The sequence below is a fragment of the Lycorma delicatula genome, chromosome 10, assembly GCF_047948215.1.
Source record: "Lycorma delicatula isolate Av1 chromosome 10, ASM4794821v1, whole genome shotgun sequence".
Classification (NCBI taxonomy): domain Eukaryota; kingdom Metazoa; phylum Arthropoda; class Insecta; order Hemiptera; family Fulgoridae; genus Lycorma; species Lycorma delicatula.
In genome coordinates, this window is record NC_134464.1 from 101,781,357 (window position 1) to 101,809,329 (window position 27,973).

The 27,973-nt window shown below is 30.7% G+C and overlaps 1 protein-coding gene and 1 long non-coding RNA gene across 4 annotated transcripts in view; one reads left to right on the forward strand and one right to left on the reverse strand.

Annotated features, from left to right (window-relative positions):
* The window catches only part of LOC142331393 (uncharacterized), a 112,497-nt gene that overhangs the window by 64,730 nt on the left and 19,794 nt on the right, over positions 1-27,973 (forward strand). For 2 of the 3 annotated variants that reach the window (XR_012757976.1, XR_012757977.1), the window contains exons 4-5: positions 18,689-18,778; positions 19,984-20,307. This is a non-coding gene — a long non-coding RNA (uncharacterized LOC142331393). The remainder of the gene's footprint in view (positions 1-18,688; positions 18,779-19,983; positions 20,308-27,973) is intronic. The other variant, XR_012757978.1, reaches the window with a different exon arrangement.
* Positions 577-27,923, reverse strand: LOC142331391 (uncharacterized). Its single transcript, XM_075377272.1, has 6 exons — positions 27,791-27,923; positions 25,904-25,994; positions 19,135-19,267; positions 13,880-13,965; positions 6,846-6,975; positions 577-744 (listed from the first exon to the last, which is right to left on the reverse strand). The coding sequence occupies exons 2-6, from the start codon at positions 25,985-25,987 to the stop codon at positions 674-676; spliced, it is 504 nt and encodes a 167-aa protein (XP_075233387.1). The 5' UTR covers positions 25,988-25,994; positions 27,791-27,923; the 3' UTR covers positions 577-673.

A 27,973-nucleotide genomic window follows, 5' to 3' on the forward strand; every position in this document is an offset into this window, starting at 1 on the left:
AACAAGGTCAGCCAAGGCACCAGAAAACATCAAGCATGTAGGCGAGCAGTGGAAACCCCTATTTTTCCATGGTTAAAAATATCCTGATAGCCTAATTTTGATGGAACTTGCAATTGAGTTTGGTATTAGCAATATGGGCAACTACCCACAGAGCTCTCATTGCAATAGATTAATTAAAAAATAAATTTCTGGGCGCCTAATCTCTTTCCATGTTGATATTATTTGATCTCCTCATTCTCTGGACCGTAACTCATGCCATTTTTTCATGTGTTTTTTCCCGTAACTCCTGATTTTTTCTTAAATCAGGAGAGTATGTAAATAAATCCTATAATTTGGATTAACTGGAAGCCATAGGAAATTGCTGCCATAATGCAAGTAATCATTACATCGTGTTTTTTGCCTGGTGCAAAATGGATGTTATTTGTATGATACCATATTTAAAGGCCAAATTTGATATTTTTCGTATATCTGTTCTGTTACTGAACAGTACCTTAACAAAAAAATACATTTTAAAATATGTTCAGTAATTAAACAGTTTCTATTCAAAAAATGTCAGGTTAAAAAAAAATAAAAACAATAATTTTAATTAGAATATATAAAATATGACAACCATTTAAAATATATACTATTAAATAAGAATTTTTTTTTTCATTCTTTGATAGATGATGTAAGATTAACTTTGTCCATCAAGTTTAACTACACTGTAGTGACTATAGACAATCTGCCACATGATAGCCCAAATAACTGAAAAAAAAAAGAAATAAGAATAAATTATCAGGTATTATAGTAGTTGATCATTATTAATTACTTTTGCTAAGATATAACAAATATAGTCTTTGCTATAAATAATCTTTGTGTTAATTACAAACAGATTTATTACAGGTAATAATGGATGTTCTAGAATGTCAATCTTATTTATATTTGGTTGTATTTTTTTTAATTTTACGTGGTAGTTTTCTCATTCCACTTAATTTGTTTTTTCTGTTTTGGAGGTTGCTTTACAACATCGTAGTATTTCCTTTCTGCCATTGCATACTCTTTTTTAACTAAACCTTAAAAAAATAAAACTTTTTTATTTACTTTTACAAATAGGGAAACATTGTGCTTGATCTCTTAAAAATAAAAGTTAAATTTTTATTTTTATTACCATAAACACTAATAAAATTAAAAAATAACCTTCTTTTTTTGACACTTTTTGGTAACTGACTGAAGTTAAAAACACAGGATAGAAAAAGAACCCATTTTCCTCATTATTAATTTATACTCAGAAATAAAAAAAGAGGCACATACTTTACTGAAAAAAACATGATGAAACACGTTTTATTGTTTAAAATATTTTAAATATATTATAAATGAGTCACTTTCAAATTAATGACAACACTTCCTAAGCCCTTCTCTTTTTTCTGTTTCCCTATGGAACTACTGTAAGGTATTACATTAGACGATGAGTGAGGATATGTATAAATGTAAATGAAGTGTAGTCTTGTACAGTCTCAGGTCGACTGTTGTCGAGATGTGTGATTAATTGTTATCCAACCATCAAAGAACACCAGTATCCACAACCTAGTATTCAAATCCGTATAAAAGTAACTGCTTTTACTGGGATTTGAACCTTAGAACTCTCGACTTTGAAATCAGCTGAGTTGCGATAGTGAGTTTAACAATTAGACCAACTCAGTGGGTTTCCAAAGCTCTTCTGGAATTAATTATCAGCACCATCTTCTGTGGAGTTCTTTTTAGTAATTTAAAAGAAAGTTTTTTGTAAGGCAGGTATCACTAATAGCATAGCGATCAGGAACTCCAGCAAAGATGGGACGAATATTTAGCTCAAAAAAGGTTTTAAAAGAATGTAGCCATTAATTTGAAAGTTGATAGTAATTTTTAATAATTCTAAATTATTCCTAAATGTGTTGCATCCTTCAGCAACAATTATATACATGTGTATCCTTTTGTAATATAAAAATTATTACTATTATAATATGTGTTTGTTTGTTTGTTTGTTTGTTTGTTTGTTTGTTTGTTTGTTTGTTTGTTTGTTTGTTTGTTTGTTTGTTTGTTTGTTTGTTTGTTTGTTTGTTTGTTTGTTTGTTTGTTTGTTTGTTTGTTTGTTTGTTTGTTTGTTTGTTTGTTTGTTTGTTTGTTTGTTTGTTTGTTTGTTTGTTTGTTTGTTTGTTTGTTTGTTTGTTTGTTTGTTTGTTTGTTTGTTTGTTTGTTTGTTTGTTTGTTTGTTTGTTTGTTTGTTTGTTTGTTTGTTTGTTTGTTTGTTTGTTTGTTTGTTTGTTTGTTTGTTTGTTTGTTTGTTTGTTTGTTTGTTTGTTTGTTTGTTTGTTTGTTTGTTTGTTTGTTTGTTTGTGTGTGTGTGTGTGTGTGTGTGTGTGTGTGTGTGTGTGTGTGTGTGTGTGTGTGTGTGTGTGTGTGTGTGTGTGTGTGTGTGTGTGTGTGTGTGTGTGTGTGTGTGTGTGTGTGTGTGTGTGTGTGTGTGATTGATTGATTGATATATATATATCATGAATCATTTTGGAACACTATTATTTCAATTTTTTTCTTTTTTGAAAGTTGCATATTAATATAATAGCACCCAGTGTAAAGAATTGAATTTTATATATATAACAATTCCAGTTTTCTCATTTGTTAGTTATAAAGATTGTAACTCTCATGTAGGATTTCCTCAGTAGTACCTAGTTTTCAGTCTTTTATGTGACCACTGTGCTAGTTAAATTCAATAACAACTAAACCTTCAAAACACAGTAAAAGAAAAACCCAAACAAAATTAATACCAACAAAAGTCGACTTTTGCAAGATCCTGCATCTTCAGTTTGTACGCAGTTCTATAATACATCTAACAAATAAAAAAACTTAAAAATTCAGAAAACACGTTAATAACCACAAAATTTGTAATAACAACACAGTGGAGTAGAATTTGGCAGTAGAATAGTATTGTTTTCTAAATTTTTAATTTTTTGTTTGATGTAATTATAGAACTATGTACCAACTTATAATGCGAGATCCTGCGAAAGTCGACTATTGGTATTAGATTTTTTTTAGGTTTTCCGTACTTTTTGGCGGTTGAGTTTTAATTATATATATATTTTAGTTTATTATGAACTGCAAAGGTCACTCTTACACCTGTCATGAAATGTATATACATCTTTTCAGAATATTCCAGCATCTATAATTGTGTGTAGTCTGTATGATATTGGCTGGATATCTATTCAGACAAAGTGAATGATTAGATATGATTACAGTTTCCTGTAATCAAGAGTTGATGTAGAAGTATTTCATGGTAATGACATGATTAGATTCTCTAAGCATGGAACTGATGTCTCTGTAATGAATTTAGTTTCCCATTGAATGAGCAGCCCAGGACATAGCCAAGTAAGTCATAATTGGGCCAGCTTACCCCAAATGGTGTGCCAACCCATTATCCTCATTATTCATTTATACTCAGAAATAAATGTTTACATTAAAATAATTTATTTGTAATTTCTTTTATTAATTTCCATTAAAAGAAAGGTTTAGGCACTGTACTGCTTGCTGTTCAGATTTCTTATTAGACCATTAAAATCTCTTATGAATTAAACATTTTTGATAAACAATTAGACAGTTTTTTTTTTTTTTATTTAAAATGAAACGTTATTACTTACACCTCATGTTCATAATAATTTTGGGTAGATTATGATGAAATATGTATTGTGGTTTATAAATGAATAGCGAAAAAAGTGGGCATTTCTAATGGAAAGCAACATTTAGGATAAAATGTAACAAAATGTTATCTTACAGTATTGGTCATGTGGCAACATGGTTCTTAAAATTTGCTGAAAGTAGCTCATAAAATAATTTTGTCATGCATTAGTTTCAATTTAATATTCGTTTCTGTATGTTATGTCAGCTGAGATCATTTTCCAAGATATTTATTTGTTATAATTGTAAGTCGGGAACTTTAGGCCCACAGCCCTACTTTCACAATTTTCAAAGATTCTGGAAACTGTAGTAAAATCAAGACTGGTTAACTTTCTTAATAAAAATATTTTTTTCAGTGTTAATCAATTTAGCTTTCAGAAAAATTTAGACACTGAAAATGCCTTACTTAAATTTGTCTCGCACTTGATAAACAGCATCAATAAAGATTCTAAAGTTAGCGTCCTATTTCTGGATATTCAGAAGGTCTTTGATGTCATTGATCATGATCTATATTATTGAATAAGATGGAGCAAGCGGGTATAACAGGTTTAGCTTTAACTGGTTTGAATCCTACCTAAAGGGAAGAACTCAAAGGGTTAAAATTAAAACTATGCTCAGTAACAAAGGAATATTAGAATTCGGTGTCCCTCAAAGTTCAATGTTTTGAGCCGAATTCTGTTCCTAATTTATGTTAACGCTTCTGTTCTGGCAAATTTCAAGGTTATTTGACCTTATATGCAGATGGTACTACCCTTTTTTATAGTGAAAAAAGCATTGACTAAGTTTTGAAATCTATCAAACAGGACTTATTTAAAATTAGAATGTGGTTAACCAAAAACAGGATTACATTAAATGTATCTAAATCCAAATAAATAATCTTCCAGTTAAAGGGTGAGAAAACTAGCAACTGTATTTTAATAAAATCCAACCCAGGCTAGAAACATCTTATATATATAAAATATGTAGAATACCTGCTACAACACATTCATTCCTGTTTTTTTATATCTTGATTTGCTCCCTTTGAGGCATTTATACTTGTTTAAGGTACTTAAATATGTCTTAGGAGTAGAGATAAGCCTGTTAAATATAGATTGACTGAGATGTGCGAAGAAAGGGTAATTTTGCACTTCCTAGACCCCAGAAGGAGTGTTTTTGTAGATTTTTCACTTATATTGCACCAAAGGTTTATAATTTTTTCTAAAATTGTGTGAAAGATACTAAGTCTAGGTTTAAATTCATTCAGAATTTCTCTTGAGTGGCTCATTCAGTACAAAAACATTGAATCCTTTTTTGATTCAGTTGTGACTAAATTGACAAGTTATCCCAGGGAAGTATAAAGCTTATGGCTTTCATGAATCAACTTTTGACTTCTAATGACAAACTGAATAATTTTCCCTCTCTTTAGTATATCTATAATTTATAGTAATTGCTAAATTTCTACTCAGCCACTTCTGTCCTCATTTATATATATATTTAAATATTCTTCAATGTTTTTTGACGTTTTGTGTTTTCTTCAAAAAAATAAATAAACCAGTCTTCGACTGGTTTATTTATTTTTGTTACCAAAAAGTTTTTTTGACTGGTTTGATGCAGCTGTCAAAGATTCCCTATCTAGTGCCAGTCGTTTCATTTTGGTGTACCCCCAACATTCTACATCCCTAACGATTTGTTTTACATATTCCAAATGTTGCCTGCCTGTTCAATTTTTCCCATCTACATGGCCCTCCAATATTAAAGTGACTATTCCAGGATGCCTTAATATGTGGCCTGTAAGTGTAATTTTCCAAATGCTTCTTTCTTCGTCGATTTACCGCAACACCTCTTCATCTGTCACTTTATCCACCCATCTGATTTTTTAACATTCTCATATAGCACCACATTTCAAAAGCTTCTAATTTTTTCTTCTCAGGTACTCTGATCATCCAAGTTTCAGTAACATATAAAGTTATGCTCCAAGCATATACTTTCAAAAATGTTTTCCTGATAGTTAAATTAATTTTTGATGTAAGAAAATTATATTTCTGACTGAAGTCTCATTTTTTCTGTGCTATTTGCCATTATATCGCTCCCGCTTCATCCATCTTTAGTAATTCTACTTCCCAGATAACGAAATTCTTCTACCTCCATAATTTTTTATATTCAGTGGTTCACCTACATTATTTCTACTACATTTCATTACTTTCATTTTGTTCTTGTTTGGTTTTGTGCAGTAGTTCTTGCATAGGACTTAATCCAGGCCGTTCATTGCTTCTTCTAAATCTTTATTCTCAGCTAGAATTACTATATCAGCAAATCGTAGCATCATGCTACGTTTATCTTTTTACCTTGTACTAAACTATTATTAAATCACAAAAATTATTATTTCATCATGAATTATTGCATCACAGTTTTAAATTAGAAAAATATAGTTACTCTTATGAACCTGTTCAGTTAGAAGCTACGGGTACAAACTGTTATATAAATGATATATTGTTTATCTTAAAAGGTGTATTCTTAGTTTGGAAAATAAATTATTATTATTATTAATTTATATTTATGAGTATATGCTAAAATGAAATCGGTTATCTTAAAAAATATGTCTGCCTCTACATGAAATGTTTTCATCCAATTTAACACAATACTTTACAAGAAATGAACTTATATTGCCATTTTTAATAAATTACCAAAATTAAGTGATTTATTTTACAAAAATATTATGTTGTTGATTTACTTATTAAAATAAACAAGAATTTTGTCCATTCTTTTTAACATGCATAAATAAGTGCTCAAATGATTTTTACCAATGCCTTTGGCGAATTGTATTTTATGTTGTATATTTAGTACGAATATGTTCACATATTTACTTTAATATTTGTCTAATTATATAGTAAATTATCAATATGATTTTAAATATTTTATTTTTTATTTTATAATTGTGTATTTTGTAATGCTGGGGACAGTTCCTTTTTTCTCCATGGTGTAACATACCTTCCCATTCTTTGAATTCTATATATTATTTTTGTACTGAATAAAATATTTATTTATTTAGTTACATTTTTTTAATAATAAAATCATGTTCTATAAAACTGTAAGCGGCTCTGATAAAATTAGCACAGATGCTGAGAAGTGGTTTACTGATTAAAGCAACTTAATTTATACATCAATAAATAAGTGATTAAACTTACATTGATAAAGAATATCAGCTGCAGTAAATATGCTAACATGAGAAATAAAGTGGTAAACGCTGCGAAATGTTAATAAAACAGTACACAATCCTTTAAGAATAATCCATGGCAACATTAGGTTACTTTCATTCTGTAACATAATACAAAAATTATATTAATAAATACTGGCTTGTATAAATTTATACAGAGCAGCTACAGAAATAGTGATAGCACTCTGAAGATTAACAAATTGGAACGTACATATGTTCCAATGAAATATTAATTCAAATAAATTTTATTTAATAAAATGTATTTTTAATAAGATGAATTTTATAACAACACAATTGGTAAATGTGATAGATGGGAAGTTCTCTTTTACTCTTACTTAGAGTTCACATACACAAGTTATTCCATATGTATATTGTACATATACTATACATGTACATATACATGCCTTTGAGCACCAGATAGCTATACTGAAAGTGCTACCATACCAGGTAGAATATGTGCAAAGAGTTCACACAAAGAAATGATTCATGAAGGAAGCAATAGCCTGTTCAGTTTTTGTTTGAATGCCAACTAATTGATAGTTTATATAATTGGAACAACAAATTCATAGCTTTAAGTAAGGCTTTGAGTACTGAGTCTTTGAGAAAACAATGGGAACTACAACCATACTTCTAAGGACATCTTTCAGCTAATTAAAAATAATTTTTTTTTTAAATTGATATGAATGGCTTCTTTAAGTAAAATAGTAGAAGAAAGATTAAAGAAAAACAAACCAACATTCTTGGCATTTATAGACCTAGAAGGTATTCGATAACGTTGACTGGAATAAAATGTTCAGCATTTTTAAAACATTAGGGTTCAAATACAGAGATAGAAGAACGATTGCTAAAGTTTACAGGAACCAAACAGCAATAGTAATAATAGAAGAACATAAGAAAGAAGCCATAATAAGAAAGGGAGTCCGACAAGGATGTTCCCTATCCCCGTTACTTTTTAATCTTTACATAGAACTAGCAGTTAATGAAATTAAAGAATTTAGATCCAGAGTAACAGTACAAGGTGAAAAGATGAAGATGCTACGATTTGCTGATGATATAATAATATTAGCTGATAGTAAAAAGGATTTAGAAGGAACAATGAACAGCATATATGAAGTCCTACACAAGAATTACCGCATGAAAATAAACAAGAACAAACTAAAGTAATGAACGTAGTAGAAATATCAAAGATGGACTACTGAATGTAAAAATAGGAAGAGAAAAGATTATGGAGACAGAAGAATTCTGTTATTTGGGAAATAGAATTACTAAAGATGGACGAAGCTGGAGTGATATAAAATGCCGAATAGCACAGGCGAAACGAGCCTTTAATTAGAAATATAATTTGTTTACATCAAAAATTAATTTAAACGTCAGGAAATGTTTTTGAAAGTATATGTTTTGAATGTAGCTTTATATGGAAGTGAAACTTGGACGATTGGAGTACCTGAGAAGAAAAGATTAGAAGCTTTTGAAATGTGGTGCTAAAGGAGAATGTTAAAAATCAGATGGGTGGATAAAGTGACAAATGAAGAGGTGTTGCGACAAATTGATGAAAAAATAAGCATTTGGAAAAATATAGTTAAAAGAAGACACAGACTTATAGGCCACACATTAAGGCATCCTGGAATAGTCGCTTTAATATTGGAGGGACAGATAAAAGGAAAAAACTGTGCAGTCGGACAACATTTGGAATATGTAAAAGAAATTGTTAGGGATGTAGGATGTAGGGGATATACCGAGATGAAACAACTAGCGCTAGATAGGGAATCTTGGAGAGCTGCATCAAACCAGTCAAATGACTGACGACAAAAAAAAAAAATATTAGAAAATAGGGCAAAGACTTTGCTGTTACAAATGATAAGAAAATATTTTGTATTGTGTACTTAAATATCATATTTTGTACTTTGCTATTGTAAATACAGAATTCAATTTTATGTTTTCATTTCATTCATAAAATGTTAATGAAATTGTATTTAGTCTATAGTGATTCAGTTTTTAGTTACCCAACTTACCTAGTATCAGAGGAGTTGCAGCATCTGAATGTATATTTCTTTAAAGCATTTTTTTTTACATTTGTAGTAGCAGAATGACATAGCACTAAATCTTGTTGGAAGACTGTATTCATTTGTGTAATTAAATTTTTATGCAACTTTTACAGAAAAATTTTGATACAGTGAAATTTCATTTTCTCTGACTACCTTAATTTTTCTTAAATTCTAATTTTTCTTTTTGGTCACTATACCAAAAAAAGTATAATACTGTATGTGTGATATTAATTTTTCAAGAATGTCAATTGTGTGTGTGTGTGTGTGTGTGTGTGTGTGTGTGTGTGTGTGTGTGTGTGTGTGTGTGTGTGTGTGTGTGTGTGTGTGTGTGTGTGTGTGTGTGTGTGTGTGTGTGTGTGTGTGTGTGTGTGTGTGTGTGTGTGTGTGTGTGTGTGTGTGTGTGTGTGTGTGTGTGTGTGTGTGTGTGTGTGTGTGTGTGTGTGTGTGTGTGTGTGTGTGTGTGTGTGTGTGTGTGTGTGTGTGTGTGTGTGTGTGTGTGTGTGTGTGTGTGTGTGTGTGTGTGTGTGTGTGTGTGTGTGTGTGTGTGTGTGTGTGTGTGTGTGTGTGTGTGTGTGTGTGTGTGTGTGTGTGTGTGTACCTATAAAGCAACTTGTCCTGACTGACTGTCTTGATTCATCAATGCCCAACAAAAACTACTGAAGATAAATTGATGAAAATTTATATACATGTTCTTACAGTGTAGGTGCATATTAGAAAGAGAATTTTTCGAAATCCCAAATTTAAAGTGTTAAATATAGTATCAATGAAATTTACTAGTTTTTTTTTTTAATTTCTTTGTAACAAATGAAGATATCAACTTGATTTTTGGTGTGTGTAATTTTCATGTTATCATCTGAAACCAGTTTCTAAATTTTTCAAAATTCAACCTTAAAGAGGTGAAGAAAAATAAAAAATGTTTGAACAATGACTGCAAATTTTTCCCACTTCTGACTGTGCTAAACAAGATATTCATTAGATTGGGACTTGCAAATACTAATCAGATAAATATATAAAAACCATTTTTGGATTTTTTGAATTTCAATTTTTTAAGGGATGTGATTGTGCACGTGGCAATGGCTCAACCAACACAGCCATTGTTACTGTAGGTGTGATGTGACTGGCTGCACCTGTCTCTGGTTACTTGACTAAACAACATAAAAGTAATTTAAAAAATTTTTTTTTAAAATGAGAAATGAACTACAGTCACCTCCTAATGGTATTTATAAGATAATGCTAGGAACTGGGAAAACACATTTTTACCCATAAATAATTAATATTTTTAAGATGGAGGCCGACTATTTTGAAACCCACATTCTTAGATCACTCAAACTTTCAGGTCATGTATTGACCAAACTATTGCTCTGAAGAAATTACAAGGCATTGATATTTTTTAATAAATTGAACATGATTTAATTGTTATTAATTATTATACTTATAAGCATAAGAGATTTCAATGAACACAGCAGGGTCCAAAGGGTCCTTGGACACTCATACATCTTATATTAAAAAAATGGATGTACTCCTTATATTTTTTTAATAGTCTTTATGGTCTATATTTTTAATAAAAATTGTTATTTTCAGTTTTATCAGGATTTAATGGAAATCTAAAAACAATAAATATTCTTGATTAAATAATTTTTATAAATAAATAACTTTGCTATTAAAAAAATGTTGCGGGTAAGTCGCTTTGATATTGTGAGCGAAGCTACAATTAGGAAACGCAATTGTATATAAACAGTAAAGTCCGGTTTATCTGGCCTAATGTGACTGTGCACTTGCCTGGATAGTGAAAAAGCTGGATAATCTAGAATACTCAGAAACACAATACAGATTATTTGTATTCTAGATTGTTAAACAACTGAAAAAACTTTACCTTCCCTAGTTAAATTTAATACAGTGCATTTTGATATATCTCGTACTATGGTAAAGTGTCAAAAGTAAAAACACAGTACATTACTGTAATACAACATTAATCCTTAAAATAGTTAAATATCTTAAAATTACAACTACAGTTTGGTTTTCAAATGCCATTACTGTATAGTGAAATAATGTTTTTAAATAGAGTTTTAATTCTTACTCGTTTAAAAAAAAAGTCTTTTATAGTTTTTGTTTTTCATTTTCTGACCTCTTTTACTGCGATTTCTCTCCATCTTCGTAACCAGGTGATGTTGGCTACACTCCTCTCATCCTGTTATGGCACATAATCGAGGAGGGTTTCGATGGCTTTTAAGACAACAGAATGAGAAACTGCAGTTGAGCTTGAAGTTATGATGTCATCTTCGTCTTTTGCAGGTTCATTGGACACCATATGTATTATGTTTTCATCCATGATTTCTTCATTCTCATCATTTTCCATCCACTCATTTACATCAGAAATGTCCACACTTTTACATCTGAGGATAACTTGAAGAAGAGAAACAATCTCAACATTGTCGTTTGTTTGTATTGGTTTATATTTATCACCCTGGTGATCAAGTAAGATCTTCCAGGATCTTCTGACAAGCGTGATTTGTGAGATCTCCTCCCATGCTTCAGAACTCGATCTAATCATGCCAAAGATGTCAATCTGCTTTAGTCTCTCAACAAATCCCTCGTTCTCAGTGCCTTTAATTTAAAAAAAAGAGAGAAACCGTTGATGGTGCTTCTTTTTTAAGGCTTTCAGTACTACCTGGTCCGTAGGCTGGCACAGAGATATTACATTTGGGTAAAAAAAAACACTTTAATGTCACTATCCTGCAACTCATCATTGATAGGGTGCGAAGGTGCATTGTCTATTAGAAGCAAGGCTTTCCGTTGAAGCTTGTTATCCTTCAAAAACATCTCTACTGATAGAACAAACTCTTTAAAAAACCGATTCTTTAGAAATAAAGCCATTTATCTTGGCTTTTTTTTGTGCAGTACACCATAGAGGGAGTGATTCTAAAGTCTTAAGTTTTTTAAATGCCCTGGGCTCCATTTCCTTCAAAATAAGTATGAGTCTCAGTTAGTGGATGCCACTTGCATTGCTACAAACAAACAGTGTGACTTGTTCTTTGCTTCTTTTGTAACCGTTTGCCCATGCTTCTTGTTTTGCAGCTAGAGTTTTTGTAGACATCATTTTGTAATTGAGCACCGTCTCGTCGCAATTATATATCTGATCACCTGACTTGCCAACTATCAATTTATGGAAATCCTTAAAATCATTCACAGCATCTTTCTTTGTTAGTGGACAAAGGTTCTCTGGAAATAGTTCTGCCATATCTTGTACCTCTTCTTCCAGCGATCTAACCACCTTCTGTCGGCTGTAAATTCACTGCCCTCAGTCTTCTACCATATTTTTTAATTGTCGTGCTTTTCCTGTTTTTAAATGGAGTCCTGATATGGGCACACCTTTTCCCCTCATTATTTTGTGCCATGAAAGTGCGTTTTTTTGTTAGATGAAGGTTTTCTAAACAAGATAATTTTCAGCGATGAAGCTACTTTCCATATTAGCGGCAAAGTAAACAGTCATAACGTGTGAGTTTGGGGAACTGAAAACCCACACGCTTATGTGGAACACATTCAGGATTCTCTGAAAGTAAACATTTTTTGTGCAATCTCTCGTGAGGCAGTGTATGGGCCTTTCTTTTTTATGGAAATGACAGTAACTGGCATGATATACCTGGATATGTTACAATTATGGCTTATGCCTCAGCTACTCAACGACTTCATTTTCCAGCAAGATGGTTGTCCTGCCCATTTTCATAACGAGGTTCACAACATTACCTTGGCGCTGGATAGGACGTGCGTCTGAAGAAGACCAACACATTATGCTGTGGCCACCAAGTTCACCAGACCTCACGCCATGTGATTTCTTTCTCTGGGGTTACGTAAAAGATAAGGTATTTATCCCACCGATGTCGCATGATATTGCTGAGCTAAAGGATCGCATAATCAGTGCGATCAACTCTATTGAAAATGACATGTTAGAACGAGTTTGGGAAGAGCTAGACTTTTGTGTTGATGTGTGCCGTGTCACCAGAGGATCATATATTGAACATTTATAGATTTTAACAAAAACTGTTTGAGTCCCTGCATCACCTCGTACAACTTTCATTTAGGTAAATGAAATACTTTTTTGTACTGAATTTTTGTAACTCCTAAGTACATTATGAAACACTCTGTAGAAGAAATGTATATAACAATAAACTATAGAATCAAAACAAAAAGCACAAGAAAAAAATTATAACTCCATACTCTCTGTATACTTATTAGAAAATTACTGCCTAAAATTTAATGGCAAGCTTTGATTACAACATGATTAAGTGAAATATATACTTCAAAAAATTATCAAAAATCAGTTATAGATTCTTTACTATTTCTTCCCCTTGTAATGGATCAGCATGTGTGTTGTATGACTAATTTTACAGTTATATTTGATGAACAATATAATTCTAAATTTACTGATACTTAATGAAAGACTTACAATTTATCCCCTATCTTAAGAGCGCATTAATGTCTTTTTGTAACAAAATATGGTCATCATTATTCTTTTTGAGAAAGTTAACATCATGTTATCATCACCCTCCTTTTGAATGTTAACATCATCATCAGTTTTCTCAGCAATATTTCATAACACATGCCACCAAAGTCTAGGAAAATCGATTGAGACAACATCCCAAAATCTTGGATTGCCACATTCTAAAACCTTGGTGAACTTCAGCATGGAAACCCATAAGTTTGATAACTGTTTGTCATACTTGTAGAAAAAACATGGATAAAAAATGTAGAAAATGGATAAACATGTAGAAAAAACATGGATGTAGAAACCTTAATAATAAATTGTTTTATATGATCAAATTTTTTATCATATAAAAACTTAGCAAAGCAATTAAGAATTGAAATTGATCAGTATTTACTGGTAACATAATTACTACAAGGTTTAAAAACTGTAACTTTATTTAATATGTTTGTCTTGTAATGATTAGTTTTATTTTTTTACCTGATGTATTGCATGTAGTAAAATAATAGCAGCTATCAAAAGAAATGCATAGGTAATAATTTCAACTCCAAGTTCAATTTTAATATCTGTGAATGAAACAAGTCATAAAATTGTTATTACTTTCTCTGTTTTGATAACGTAAATAAATTTAAGTATTTGATTCCATTAAGTACATGATTCCACTCATTATTTCACAAGAGTTTCAAAACAAAATAAACTAAAGGTGATGATAATACTGCTAACTTATAAGGACTCAAACTAATTCTCTGTAACATTATTCATACCACATTAAGGAAAAGAAAGAGCTATTTTTAATAATACTATTCTTTTCCAACAAACAAATGATAAATCTAGAAAATCTGTTTTTTACAACTAGTTTTTTATCTTTTTACCAATTTCTGCTGTTACAAAGATGAATCAAATATAAAAGGTAATTTTTTTTAAATAAATTTATTGATTAATAATAATTTATACAATTCATGTCTTCAACGTTTCTCAATATAGTCTCCTGCACATTCTACACACTTTTGCCAATGATTTGGAAGCTTGAATATCTCTTGTTCATAAAAGGTTTGAGAATGAGTCATAAACCAATTACACATGCGCTTTACAATGTCTACATTGTTTTTGAATTGTTCCCCTCCAAGCAATTCTTTTAAGGGTGCAAACAAAAAATAATCACAGGGGGACAAATCTGGACTGAAATAAAATAATGAACCCTGGTTGAGGGTTTCCCAGTGCATTTTTTCCAATTTATTCCTTGTCAAAATTCCAGTTTACTGCCTGGCATTGTTGTGGAGAAGGATAACATCAGTAATGGGTGTACTCCATCTTTTGTTTCAGTAGGCGGCTTTTGTTGACTGTAGCAGCTGGAAATAATACACCGCATTCACAGTTTGTTGATTGTGGAGAAAATCTATGAGTAAACTCCCCTTGAGTATAAAGTAATTGTTTCAAAAACGTTTCTGGCTGACACAAGTTTTGGCCCTCATAATTCCTTCGCCACTCCTTACTCACCATTTTTGACTCGTTTAATGACCCATGTCACATACATGTTATGATGTGCCTCAAAAAATCATCCCCTTCTTGCAGATCTCCATCATGACCTGTTTTTGATTTTCAATCAACAACCTCAGAACCCATCAAACCGAAATGATCATCCCAACTCCATAGGGGAAGATACCTTGTGACGCATCTGGTCAACCCCCGCCCACCACCATTCATAGCCCTGATGGGCTTTAATGGGAGTCAGCCCAAATGATCACTGATAATGGATTAAGCATGCCCATAACTGATACCCACGTATGACGTTATTTGTTTAATAGTGAACTGGTAATCCCATTTGATAACTCTTGAACAGCACGGATGTTGTCAGCTGTGAGACTTAACCTTGAGCATCCATCATGACTTTGATTTTGTGTACTTTCTTGTCTGCCTTTAAATTGTCTGGCCTATGTATACACTCGCTTCTGAGACAGTTTAGCATCCCCAAACTGTACTTATAAACGAGTTAACATTTTTGCAAGTTTTACGCCTTCATTATACGTTGAAGTTAAAAACTTTATGATTATACGTTGTGCAACAGATGACAGAACCTCTTGTTCATTCATGGCGTTACTGATAACAGAACAGAGTGTAGCAGCTAATCAAGCTGGTTCCCCTGCTTTAACACACCGAACATTAACTTCCAACTACGCCATCCAGCTCAGAACTTCTTATTGCGTAGAATAGCAAAATTACTGTTTAAATTTGATTCACCCTTGTAAAACATATATTATTGTCACTTAAAGTAAAGTTACCAGATGTAACAAACCAAAATCAGAAAAATAACTCCCACCATATGTTAAACATAGTATCGAAAAAAATTTCTGTTGGAATTGTATTACCTAACTAACAATAAGTCAGCATTTATCAATTTTAATAATTATTCAAAATTATTCAATTTTAATTATGTTAAATTCTTTTACATTTGACTATGAATTGTTTTTCATGTGAATTTATTAGCTTGTACAAAAATAACAGATTTTAGTTTGTCTCCTTACTTAACTTTTGCTTCAACAGTAATCAGTGGACTGTTTTTTATAAAACAAAATTTGACCTGACATTATTTTAACCAGGATAGACATTTTTTTATCTAAATTCCATTAAACACAATAAAACTGACTTCAAAAAAAGAAGGAGATTTTGTCTTGTTTTTTTTTTTTGTTTCTCCTTCTGTAACTTTTTATTAAATGCAACAAATTAACTAAACTGTTTTTTTAAATGGTAAAGGATGATCTCCCAGCAGTTCTGTCTGTTACTAAAATCACACATCATACATACTCGCTTTTGTACAAATCTTTTACATGCTGCCTGTAGACATTAATAAGTTTTGTAAGGAACAAGAATTTATGATTCATATGGACTACATTCACAGAATTTATTCCCTACCTCATGTACTCATAATACATTTAAAATTTAGTGCTAGTTTAAAATCATTATTTTCTTTAAAACTTTTTTTTTCAATTAATACACCGCTCCTTTTTCCATTATGCCTGAAGAGAGGCATGTGAATAATGCCATAAGCACATGTGATGTAACAGAAAATGAACTTTCTCTTCTTATAAATTACTTTTTCTCTTTTGTAATAAAATACAGCTAGATATTTTTATACCTGGAATTTTTTTCACATATCAGTGGACTATATATTAGTCTTGTACTGTGTGATTAAAAAAAAGATACACATTGGGAACATATTTTTGGAATAAATACAACTGAGGAGATGCTGTGTATAGAATTTTTGAATAATTAATATTCCAGTAAATATACTTTAAGTACTTATAGTCTAAAAAGGTAAGCGTGACAATGATATCATTTGAATTGTGGCTGGTTTGTACCAACATCTGTTTCCATTTTCTGTTTTGCCATATCGTAAAATAGGAGTAACTTAAGAGAAGGAATAACAGTGGCAAAAAACTGATTTTTACCACCATATGGATAATGAACAGAAGTAGCCAAACTCTGATCCAGAAATAGCTTCCTTCAAAATTTCCAAAAACAATTCAGCATTTTGCTAAAAGATGAACTTAATTCATGGACAGAAGACATAGATGATTGTGATTAAATTTCCTCACTAAAGACCACAATAAGCTATATCTGGATATAGCTTATTGGATGTGCTGATCTTTAAATGAGTTGAGAATAGACATTATGGGATGTATGCAGTCTTCGTGGATAAAAATATCTGAATGGTATTATGTGGTTTGACAGGACTCTAACCTACTATAGCATCCAAACTTCAAGGTTGGAAATAATTTTAAACCGACTAAGGCTGCAAGACAAATGATGTGTAATCCGGGCTTCAATGTAACTAACATGGTAATTATTATATCTTAATATATTTAAGAGTTGATTATTTTAAATGTTTTTTTTGTTGATAAATTATCATGAAATGATTATAAATTATTTTTTAATGCAATAAGAAGCAAACCATATCGTTTCTCTTTAAAGCATCCTTTTGGAAAGTCATTCATCATTATTAATTATTTTTTACACCTATAAATGGCTACAAATTTATAATTATTCTAATATTTTTAATTAGCCCTAACATAATTACATTTTATATTGGCATATTTGTATAATAATAATTTAAGTATATAATAATAATTAGTATTCAGAATACAAAAGTCGGCTTGTTTCATTTATAGTATTAATTTTTAGTAGATTAAAATTCTGAATTTTCCAAGTGTTCATATTTATGAATGAATAGGGTTAGCTAAAAATAAATTAATACTTTGTTCCCAAAATGAAAATTCACTCGTATCAAAGCAACCAAATATTTTTATGTTGTTTAATAAAGGGTGTTTTGGCTAAAAGATTTCTTTAAAAAATGTATTTAAAAACTATTTCTCTATTAATGAGTTTTTAAATAAAACAAATAAACTTGAATTTTGTTATACTTCGTGTAAGATACTCAAATGTTTACCAATTAACTCCTGTAAAAATGTTATTTGTTATATCCACTGGCTTTATCCATTATCATGATATAATTGTATCATTAATATTTCAAATAATTCTTTTTTATGTACTCATATGTATTACAATCATTTTTCTTTTTTTATTCAATAAGTAGTACTTTCCTAACCTGTCAGGTTAGTATAGTGGTTAAACTCCATCACAAAATCAGCTGATTTTCGAAGCAAGATTTCTAAAGTTCAAGTCCTTGTAAAGGCTGTTGCTTTTATATAGATTTGAATGCTAGAGTGTTGTTGCCAGTGTTTGTTGGTGGTTGGGTTTCAATTAACCGCACATCTCAGGAGTGGTAGACATGAGTCCACTCTAGACTACATGTTTACCAGTACATTTATCCTTAAACTGTACATCTGCAGCTACGTCAAGCCAGTAGCAGTAATTGCATTTGCCTAGACACACACACACACACACACACACATATATATATATATACATCCTGGGTGTAAATATATATATATATATTTATATACACCCAGACCCACCAGTAGCTAGAAAACTGGTTAGAGAAATGTATATAATTTATATTTTTTAACACTACACTAATGAATATTTTTCATGGTTTCCCTATATCTTTCTAGACAAATTTTGGAGCAGCTCTTCTTTTGATATCCATAAAATATCAAATGTTCCTGAGTTAAATTTTTCACTGTTCCTGATGTAATCGATGTTATAAATAATTGTCATGGTTTGAAAAAAAACATTGATCAAATGTTTATCCTACCCTTAAATTTAACTTCATTGCTGTTATTACAGCTTATTTTTGACGAGTTAAATTAAAAACGTTTATTTAATTTCCAGGAAAGGAAATTTCCATATGTAAGAAATGCTTATTTTGGGAAAGAGTTCATGTTTTTTGGCTACAATAAGTATAGAATACTAAAATAAGAGGTAAGTTTTTTAATGGGTCAATATCTTAAATATTTGGTTTTTTTATTACTATGGTTATGATCTTGTATGTGAATGCATTGGTGTCTGTTCTGCTTAATATCTCAGGAAAAGGTGAACCATGAAATTTGATACAGTTACATACATAGGGTCTTGATGTTATTACATTTTTATAAATATTAGGTAGGAAAGTAGTTCATCATGAATCGATGGTAAATTTAAATACCACCAGAAAATATTGTAATAATATAGCAATATGTTATACTATTATGTTGATGGACATGAATTAACAAATATACTCAATTAAAACTAAAATTAAGTATAACTCAAATAACTACTCATAAATATTAAAAACTTACTCTCTAGTTTTTTCATGGGAAAAATAAATAGCCAGTTTTCTGTAATATTTCCAGTGTCATTGAAGTCTTGCATTACCTGTGATATAATATACAACTTCCGTATAGAAGTGCAGATAAAGTATAATGATTCAATCTAAAAAAAGAAAAATAACACTGAATAATAAGACCTTTATGACTTGAAATTTACTAATCCATATATTGGATAGATTATTTATGAATAACCTATTCAGTGAGACAGATTTATAGGCCACTTATACTAAGGCATCCTGGAATAGTCGCTTTAATATTGGAAGGACAGGTAGAAGGGAAAAATTGTGTAGGCAGGCCACGTTTGGAGTATGTAAAACAAATTGTTGGGGATGTAGGATGTAGAGGGTATACTGAAATGAAACGACTAGCACTAGATAGGGAATCTTGGAGAGCTGCATCAAACCAGTCAAATGACTGAAGACAAAAAAAAAATTCAGTGAAATTAGTTAATAAAATTTAACAATAACTTAAAAATTCATCTCTCAAAATTTTCAAATTCAAAATGAAACTGAAATTTTTAGTTAGTTTGATGCTAGAAAATTAAAGTAAATTAATAAAAAAATAAATATGGGCAGTAAGAAAGTGTTGTTTTAATTACTTTCACAGAGGAATTGTCCATCAAATAAAAATATACATACATACAAAGTAAGAAATTCATGAAACAATGTATATATTTTTTTTATTCAACTATTCTATATATATATATATATGTACATACATACAACTTTATTAAATACAAAGTAGTGTAAAATTCCTTTATAATTTTAAATTACACTATTTTTTCTAGTGACAATTTTCAAATTTTATTTTTCATTGCAGAATAAACTAGAAACTAGGAAAATTTCAAAAGGGAAAGATGAAGCATATATACCTCAAAACAAATTTCAGTACTACCACAGCCACCTTATTCACCAGATATCGCTCCGTGCAACCTTTTTCTATTTCCAAGAGTCAAAATGGCGGTCAAGGGACACCATTTTCAAACAACACAAGATGTCCAAACAGCTGTGACGAGGGTCTTGAAGGATATTACAGAAGATGAGTTCCAGAAATGTTACCATCAATGACAGAAGCGCTGGAATAAGTGTGTGCAATCAGAGGGGAATTACTTTGAAGGAGACAACTCTAAACATGACTAAAACGGTAAGCAACATTATTTTTTACATCAGTCTCATTACTTTATTGTCGCACCTCGTATATACCAAGTTGCTGAAAAGTAACTTACATCAACCTCTAATTTTTTTTTTTTTAATTGAGATAACTGGATGTGGTTTGCGGCATTTTTCCTTGTACGAAAGGACTATTTCAATGAACGTACATTTCATTCGTTTTTAATCTTTTGGCGGTGTTAGTAGGGGCAAAACCCAGCAATTTCGAATGGGATAAATTGTCATTTAATATCCATTTTAAAGAGCTCAATGAGACGAGAAAATTATACAGTTAAAACTAAATTCTGATCATCCATTCCAAAATAGCGGCCAACAATGTGCTTATTTCATTTAGCTATTCACCACTTTAATTTTCTGTTATTTGAGGTATTCTGATTCTCTCTTTGGAAATCTTCTCCGATAAAAGAAGTTAATTCAGTAAGCTCCAATTTAGAGTATTCAACCTTCAGGGGGTGTGGGAGGGGGCGCAGGGACGGCTCAAAAATTTTAAATGGAACATTACGGTCATGTGATATCTTGTTTTAAAGTTCTTTACAAGACAAGCAAAACGGTATCTAAAAAATAATAATTTCTGACTATTTAAACCAATCTGGCGACCACAAATGTCATTACGCTAATCAAATTATACAAAAATTAATTATTTTAAATACTTTCCGTTTTGAAATATGAGAAATAGGAAATAATATTCACTTAAAAATGAATTCCCTTTTGTTCACATGCAGGCGAATGAATAAAATTTTGTGGCTTGAAAATTTCAAAAACTACAAGATTAATTATTTCATTGAAATTTAGATGTACTGTAGTAATGTATTTGAAGTTGTGCAAGTGAAAATTTTATATAGATTGGTTAGTCGTTTTTGAGTTTGAGTCAATTTAAGGTCAACAACAAACAATATATTTTGTATTGGTGTATTTGTTTATGCAGTGATTCATAGTTATGAGCGAGTTAAACTTGATGCTTGTATCTAGGTTAATCGAACGTATGTAGTGCGTACCCTGAAAATCATGAATCTCTGACAGCGAAATAGTGTGGGCGTCAGAAACGTAAGTCAGTCGGTCTTTTTATGCAAACTGCGCTTAGTGTTTTTTTTTTTTTTTTATATTTTATATTTACAAGTTCATACATTCTGTTTCCATCTTTATACCCAAAAAATTAATCAAAAAAGTAGTATCAGCTAGTACCTTAAGTATTATGATAAATTACTTTATATGTTCCAGAATAACAAACATTATAGTCCAGGTATGCTATTAAAAATAAAGTGAACTGGTTTATTTTTTTTTTCTGAGCTCAATTACTGTTGCATATCAAACTGTCAGGATACTCAGCTCTGAAAATAACAGTTTTTGTTTGTTCGTTTTAAAGTTTTGTTGTGTACTTACACCATTACTTCCATAGAAAACAACAATTACATATTTAAAAGAAAGAATTTACTATCATTTTTACTTTATCCTTTATAAAAGTTATCGCAATAGAAATGTTTAAATATTATAAAAGGTTAAAATTTGACAAATGTAATTAAAATTTATTTATAGCTATGAGAAAAAAAAAATTTTGTTCTCAAAAACTGATCCAACCCCATAAATTTTTTAAAATTTCCGTTCAAAATTTTAAAACGTTTTAAACTTATGATTTGAATTGTGCGATTGCATTTTTCCTCAAATAAATTTTTGTTATCTTTTTGGGGATTTTAAAATGTTTTCCTTCGTATCAAATGTGATCATTTCTTATCTTTTCTAATTAATGTGTTTATAATAGTTAATGTATAATTTTGCTGTATTCGTATTTACTTGTTAAAGAAGTGCGGTAGAAGTACAATGTCCATAAATGAACTTGCCGAGAACTCAATAAAGAATACAGTACTGTAGTTTAAATAATGTAGAATTTGACTTTAGAAAAAGATATATTGTAACGGGCATAAAATCGGTATGTTGTTAACTGCTCGGTCCGATCGTTGGTGAAGCAATATAACAAGGTGTAGAACGAAAATCAGTCTACGTAAGAGGACGTGGGTGGAGAATTAAAAGTTACCATATGATAAGATTGCATTATTTATTTATTATAAATAAAAGTGAAACCAACACACAAAAAAAATGTTTAATTATATAAAAATAATATTTCCAAAATAAAATCCCTTGTATAAGGAATACGCCACGATAAAATGTTATTCCCTTATTATTAACCCAGTTAGGATCGGTGGGCCTAGACAGATAATAGAAAACCCACTGGATTGGTCTAGTGGTGAACACGTCTTTTAAAATCAGCTGATTTGGAAGTCGAGAGTTCCAGCGTTCAAGTCCTAGTAAAGGCAGTTACTTTTATACGGATTTGAATACCTTTAAGAATTACAAATAATAAAAAAAAAACAGAATGAAAATATAAAATAAACAAAAAATTTGATATTTTCTATGCTATTTTAAAATAATACACCATGAACGAATTTGTTCGTGTTGAGATATACTGAAATTTCCCTGAAATCTCTTTTGAATATCGATGAGTGACTTTACATTCAATGAATGCTATAGTAGCAAACACATGGCCCCAGATAAGTAGAAAACACACTATCAGGAAGATAGACCATAGATCACCACTTTGCGAAGCAGTCCTGGATAGCTTCATTTCATATGGCCCTTAAGGTCTGTGACAAATTTGCTTTAATATCATCAATAGTCTCAAATGATGTCATACAAGGAGCCAAGTCTGGCAATTAGGGAGTCTTGAGGGAGGACAGTCATCTGATTTTTGGCACAGAACTTACGACTTGAGACAAAGCTGAGTGTGTGGGCGCATGTCCCGCACACTCAAATAAAGAAACCATGATTTGTATCAGCACAACTTTGGTCTCTTTCTGCAGATTTTTTTGGATGTAAAACGCCTTGACAGTATGCACAGTTCACTATTTCACCTTGAGGCAAGAATTCAGAATCACAGTTACATTAAAATCAAAAGAACAGAGAGCATTACTTAGACATTAGATCGAGACTGACATGCTTTCTTGGGTCATAGAGATCCTTTGTCGATCCATTGTCATGATTGAACTTTTGTCTAAATGTTGTAGCCATAAACCCAGCTTTCATCCCCCATTATGATCATTTACATGGATGTTTCCTTGTCATCAGCTTGTTCAAGAAGTTGCTGACAATCATCCACTTGATGTTCTTTCTGCTATTTGATCATCAAATGAGGAACAAACTTTGCTGCAACTCTATGCACATTCAATTTTTCAGTCAAACTGTTATGACACGATCAATTGAGTTGCTAACCCCTTCTGCAAGTTCTCTGACAGTCAATTGGCAATTTGCACACACCAGAACGCTGATTTTCTGAACGCGGGTGTCATCAGTTGGAATTAAAGACCTTCCTGGTTGAGGGTCATCTTCGATTGAATGACTACCACTTTTAAATTGTGAACAACCCAGAGCATCGTCTCTGTAAGCTTGTTTCAAAACTTGAAAAGTTTCTGTGAAAGTTTTCCCCAGTTTCAAGCTAAATTTTACATTATATCATAATGTAAATCCTCCTGAAAATCGCACATTACAAAAATTGCTACTAACGCTTAAACATGTTGCACTCAGATAACAATAACATGAAAACTAAATGAGATATAACCAATCCAAGAACATATGGTTACAGAGGAGGTTATGCAGAACATAATGCTGCCAACTGCATGTCACTAAATATTTTCGTTGGTGCATAATTAAAAATGTTCAGTTATTTTCTAAACAGAACTCATATAGCTGAAATAATATGTTACCCATTTATAATTGTAACAAACGTTTGACAAACTCCTGTTGCAACATATAAAGCAAAATGATAAACATACAGATAAGTGAAATAGAATTATTTCATATCTCAATAAATCATTCAGTCATTGTCTTTTTTGTTTAAATTATGACTGAGTCATCTTTTTCCTGTGCAATAGGACATTGTCTATAGTACTTTCAGCCGTATTACACGCATAGTTCAAATTTAGCAGCCAAGTAATTAGAACCTTTATTACATAGGGTAAATTTATTTTTTTTTTGTACGGAATATAAGATTGCACTAAATTTTGCCTTAAAAATGTAATAAAATGCAATGAAGTGGTAAATATGTTAGTGAGAATGTTATATTGACACCAAAGAGTTTTTGAGGAGTACAATTACTTTAAGGAGGTTGTGAGGATGACCACTTGAAATCTGATTGCCTCATCAGTTAGTATATTTTCATCTTTACCAATGAAAATGTCAACAAAATAAAGGGCACTGTGATCAATAATTGTCAAATCACTATTAGAAAAGAAGCTAAAGGGAATGAAGAGGTGGAAATCTCTTATAGCTCATGTGAAAGAATTTTGATGACATTTTGGATATGAAACAAGTAGGAGCAAAATTAGTTTCAAAACTATAGAAATTTCAATTAAAACAACATCAAAGAACAATTGTTAGTTGACATCACTGATGACTCAAAATTACTCAAATGTATCAAAACATAATAGGTAATGAAATATGGCTGTACAGTTATGATCTTGAAATGATGTCCAATCATTCCAGTGGAAATTCTCTGATGAATCAAGACTGAAAGAAGCACACAAGTTCATTCAAATGTTAAGGTTGATTTTTTTTTTAAACAATGGTGTCCATTATGAATTCTTACCATGAGGTTGTATGTTCAACAAACATATTATTTAACATTTTTACACCATTTTCTTGAGGCAGTTTGAAGGAAACACACAAACATGGGTAAACAATTTACATGTTTTACAATAATGTTCCATTTCACACTTTACTATTAATTCATTATTATTTAGTCAAAAATAACAAACTGATGCTACAGCTGTGCATATTCCAAGAATAACACCCTATAACATTTTCTCACCCCCCCCCCCCTCCTTCCTCTGATTAGGAGAACATAAAAGGACAACAATTTCTGATGATACATGAAACAAAGAAATAATCATTTATTTTAAAAAAAATCCTTTTCCCAAATGTTTTGAAAACTGGAAGAAACGCTGCCATAAATGTTATATTTCTGGGAGAATACTTTGAAGGGGTCAGTATCAAAGTAGAAGAATAAGTAAATTCTTTTTCATAAAAAAAAAATTCTTGTTATTTCATAATCATATGTTGTACATTAGCTGATATTTTCAGTATAAAAATTATAGCTCTCTGTGAAAGTAAAAAGTCTTTCATAATTCAAGAATTTAATTTCTGTATCTATGTCATCCATCAGCAAATCTAATTATTCCCACATGTATAATAATAAACAATAAAGATTTTTTAAATAAAGATAAATAATAAAGATTTTCATCACCTGAATAAAAATCATTTATTCCATGCACAATTTTAAGGTTTATAAATGAAATAGTAGGGGTACTAGCATTGAAGGGACTTAATTTAAGTTGGATGAGGAACATAATTGCACTTAGGTAATATAAATCTCCAAATAGTTAGTTCAGTTAAAATACGTGACTAATTTTGATTAAAAATGTAAACAAAAATTTGTACAACATATTTATCTATTTCCTAATTTTTTTAGAAGATTAATTGTAATTATAACTTGCAGCTGTTCAGTATATTTGTTCTTCACTTACCAGTGAAAGATATGCGACAAATTTGGCTAACTTCAAGAAATCATTGGTGCTGAAATTACTAATTTCTAGCAAAGGAATCCGCATGTTTCACCTAAAATTAAAAAATAAAACGTTATATCAAGTTTTAATTTATTAAATTGCTGTTGTGCAGTATTATTAAAATAGAAGGGATTAGAAAGGTTGGCTTTACCTGGATTGGGATTTTTGTTCATCCTAAGGATAGGAAATATAGTCTACAATAGATTTATAGAATGTGCCTCCACCAAATGATACAAATACTAAGGATGCAATAAGTCTAGTGAGATGCAATATACAATTCTTTGAAAGTAGAATCATGAAATTAGACCAACAACCCTACTGAAGTGAGTACATTCACAGAAATTCAACTGGAAATAGCCATTGATAAGTAGTGAACAGCATTAAGATGTCACTTACAAGACTGAACATTTCCTAAATTTTAGTGAACTTTATATGCTGATATGTATTGATAGTACCAGGTGATTTAAAAAGGACTTCACAAGTTTAAAAGCATGCAAAAATTTATTGAGATAACTTACAGATTCAATTGACATCTCATTTCATATAAAAACACATCATGTTTGTCACCCAACATTCAATTTGGTTTGATATGGCATACATATGTAATGTGAGATATATCCTACCTGAAGTTGCCGTGGTTAAGATTGTATGGCTTCAAGTGATATGGTTTACATAATACGCGCCATACAGTCGTTTGTGAAATTCTAATCTCACATGATGCATGTCAAGTTGATTTCTTCAGACTACATGCAAAACTCTCTGAGTTGTTCCACGGTAGCTTCAGGATAGGCATCCTGTTAATATTGTGTGTTTTACAGAACAACCTGTCTCAACAAAGGATTGGTGCCAAGAGTAAATTGTATGCGTACTAAAAAACTCCTTACTGTACTCTATGAAAATTATCAAATCGTGAAACGAAAATACACAGCGAGCACGTTCCACACTACTAAATGCATTCAGTTTTAACAACACTAATGATAGTGCTGGTGTGCTTATTGCTCTTGAGATGTCATATCATCTTGACTGTTGAACACATAATTTTCATCAGGTACTTTACTAAAGAAGTTAGTACATTAAGTATCTTTCATTATTGGTTTTACATAATGTAATCGAAATTTAAACAATTAACAATGTTTTTTAAACTGGTTATCAAAATAATAATTTTATTTTGTATATCTTTCTAGGCATAATTTTTCTATTTTCCTGAATATTGATTAATTTTTTACAAAACTTGAAAAAGATAACAACAACATGAAAATCAAACAGGTATTTTGTTTTGTATCTAAGTTACATGGTATTTGTAGTAGTTGCCTAGTTTTTCTAGGACTTAAAAGGGTTGGAAAAATTTGTACATAAGGACATACAATTTAGGGATTAATTTTGTTAAGATTCTATGTGTAACATTTAAATATTTTCAAAAGTAACAAGCAATCCAATGCCTGCTGTTCAAGGGGAAGTGAGGAGTAAAATGGTTTCCACTGTCTTCTTCACTGAACCAAATATGTGGTTGCATATCAACATACCAATGTGCAGGTGGTACATCCTATAATAGATACCTTAATTCTTTCACAATCAGGACTACTTTCAGAAAGTGATTGAGTGGTGCTTCAGCTGCTTTACATAAATTGTAAAAAGACAGGGATGGACACATCGTAAAGCAAAAAATTAATGTATCCCTTTCTATTATGTAACAATTTTGAAATTTGGGAAGGAAAGTTACTAAAAATAATGAATATAGACTTTAATAATATTATTTTCCAAAGTGTAACTGACTTATAATTATTAACAGCTTATTGAACATTCATTTAAAAAAATTAAATTAATTGTAATTATATATCAGTTAATTACCTCAATTTGTAGTATAATGCACAAAAAGTTTTAACAGGTTTGGTCTTCACTGTTGATTGTATAGTTACAGTATAAGATATGAGGTATAGATAAATATACCTCAGTCCACACAAATATATTTTACAAATTGAATATTAATCTACGTAATTTACCACATTAACTGATAACACTGATAAAATTCAA

Coding starts and splice junctions, on each gene's coding strand:
- LOC142331391 (XM_075377272.1), bottom strand. CDS start 25,987: ATGCGGATTCCTTTGCTAGAAATTAGTAATTTCAGCACCAATGATTTC. Junction 13,966..19,134: donor TCCCATGAAAAAACTAGAGA/GTAAGTTTTTAA, acceptor TTTCATTCACAG/ATATTAAAATTGAACTTGGA. Junction 6,976..13,879: donor TACTACATGCAATACATCAG/GTAAAAAAATAA, acceptor ATTATGTTACAG/AATGAAAGTAACCTAATGTT.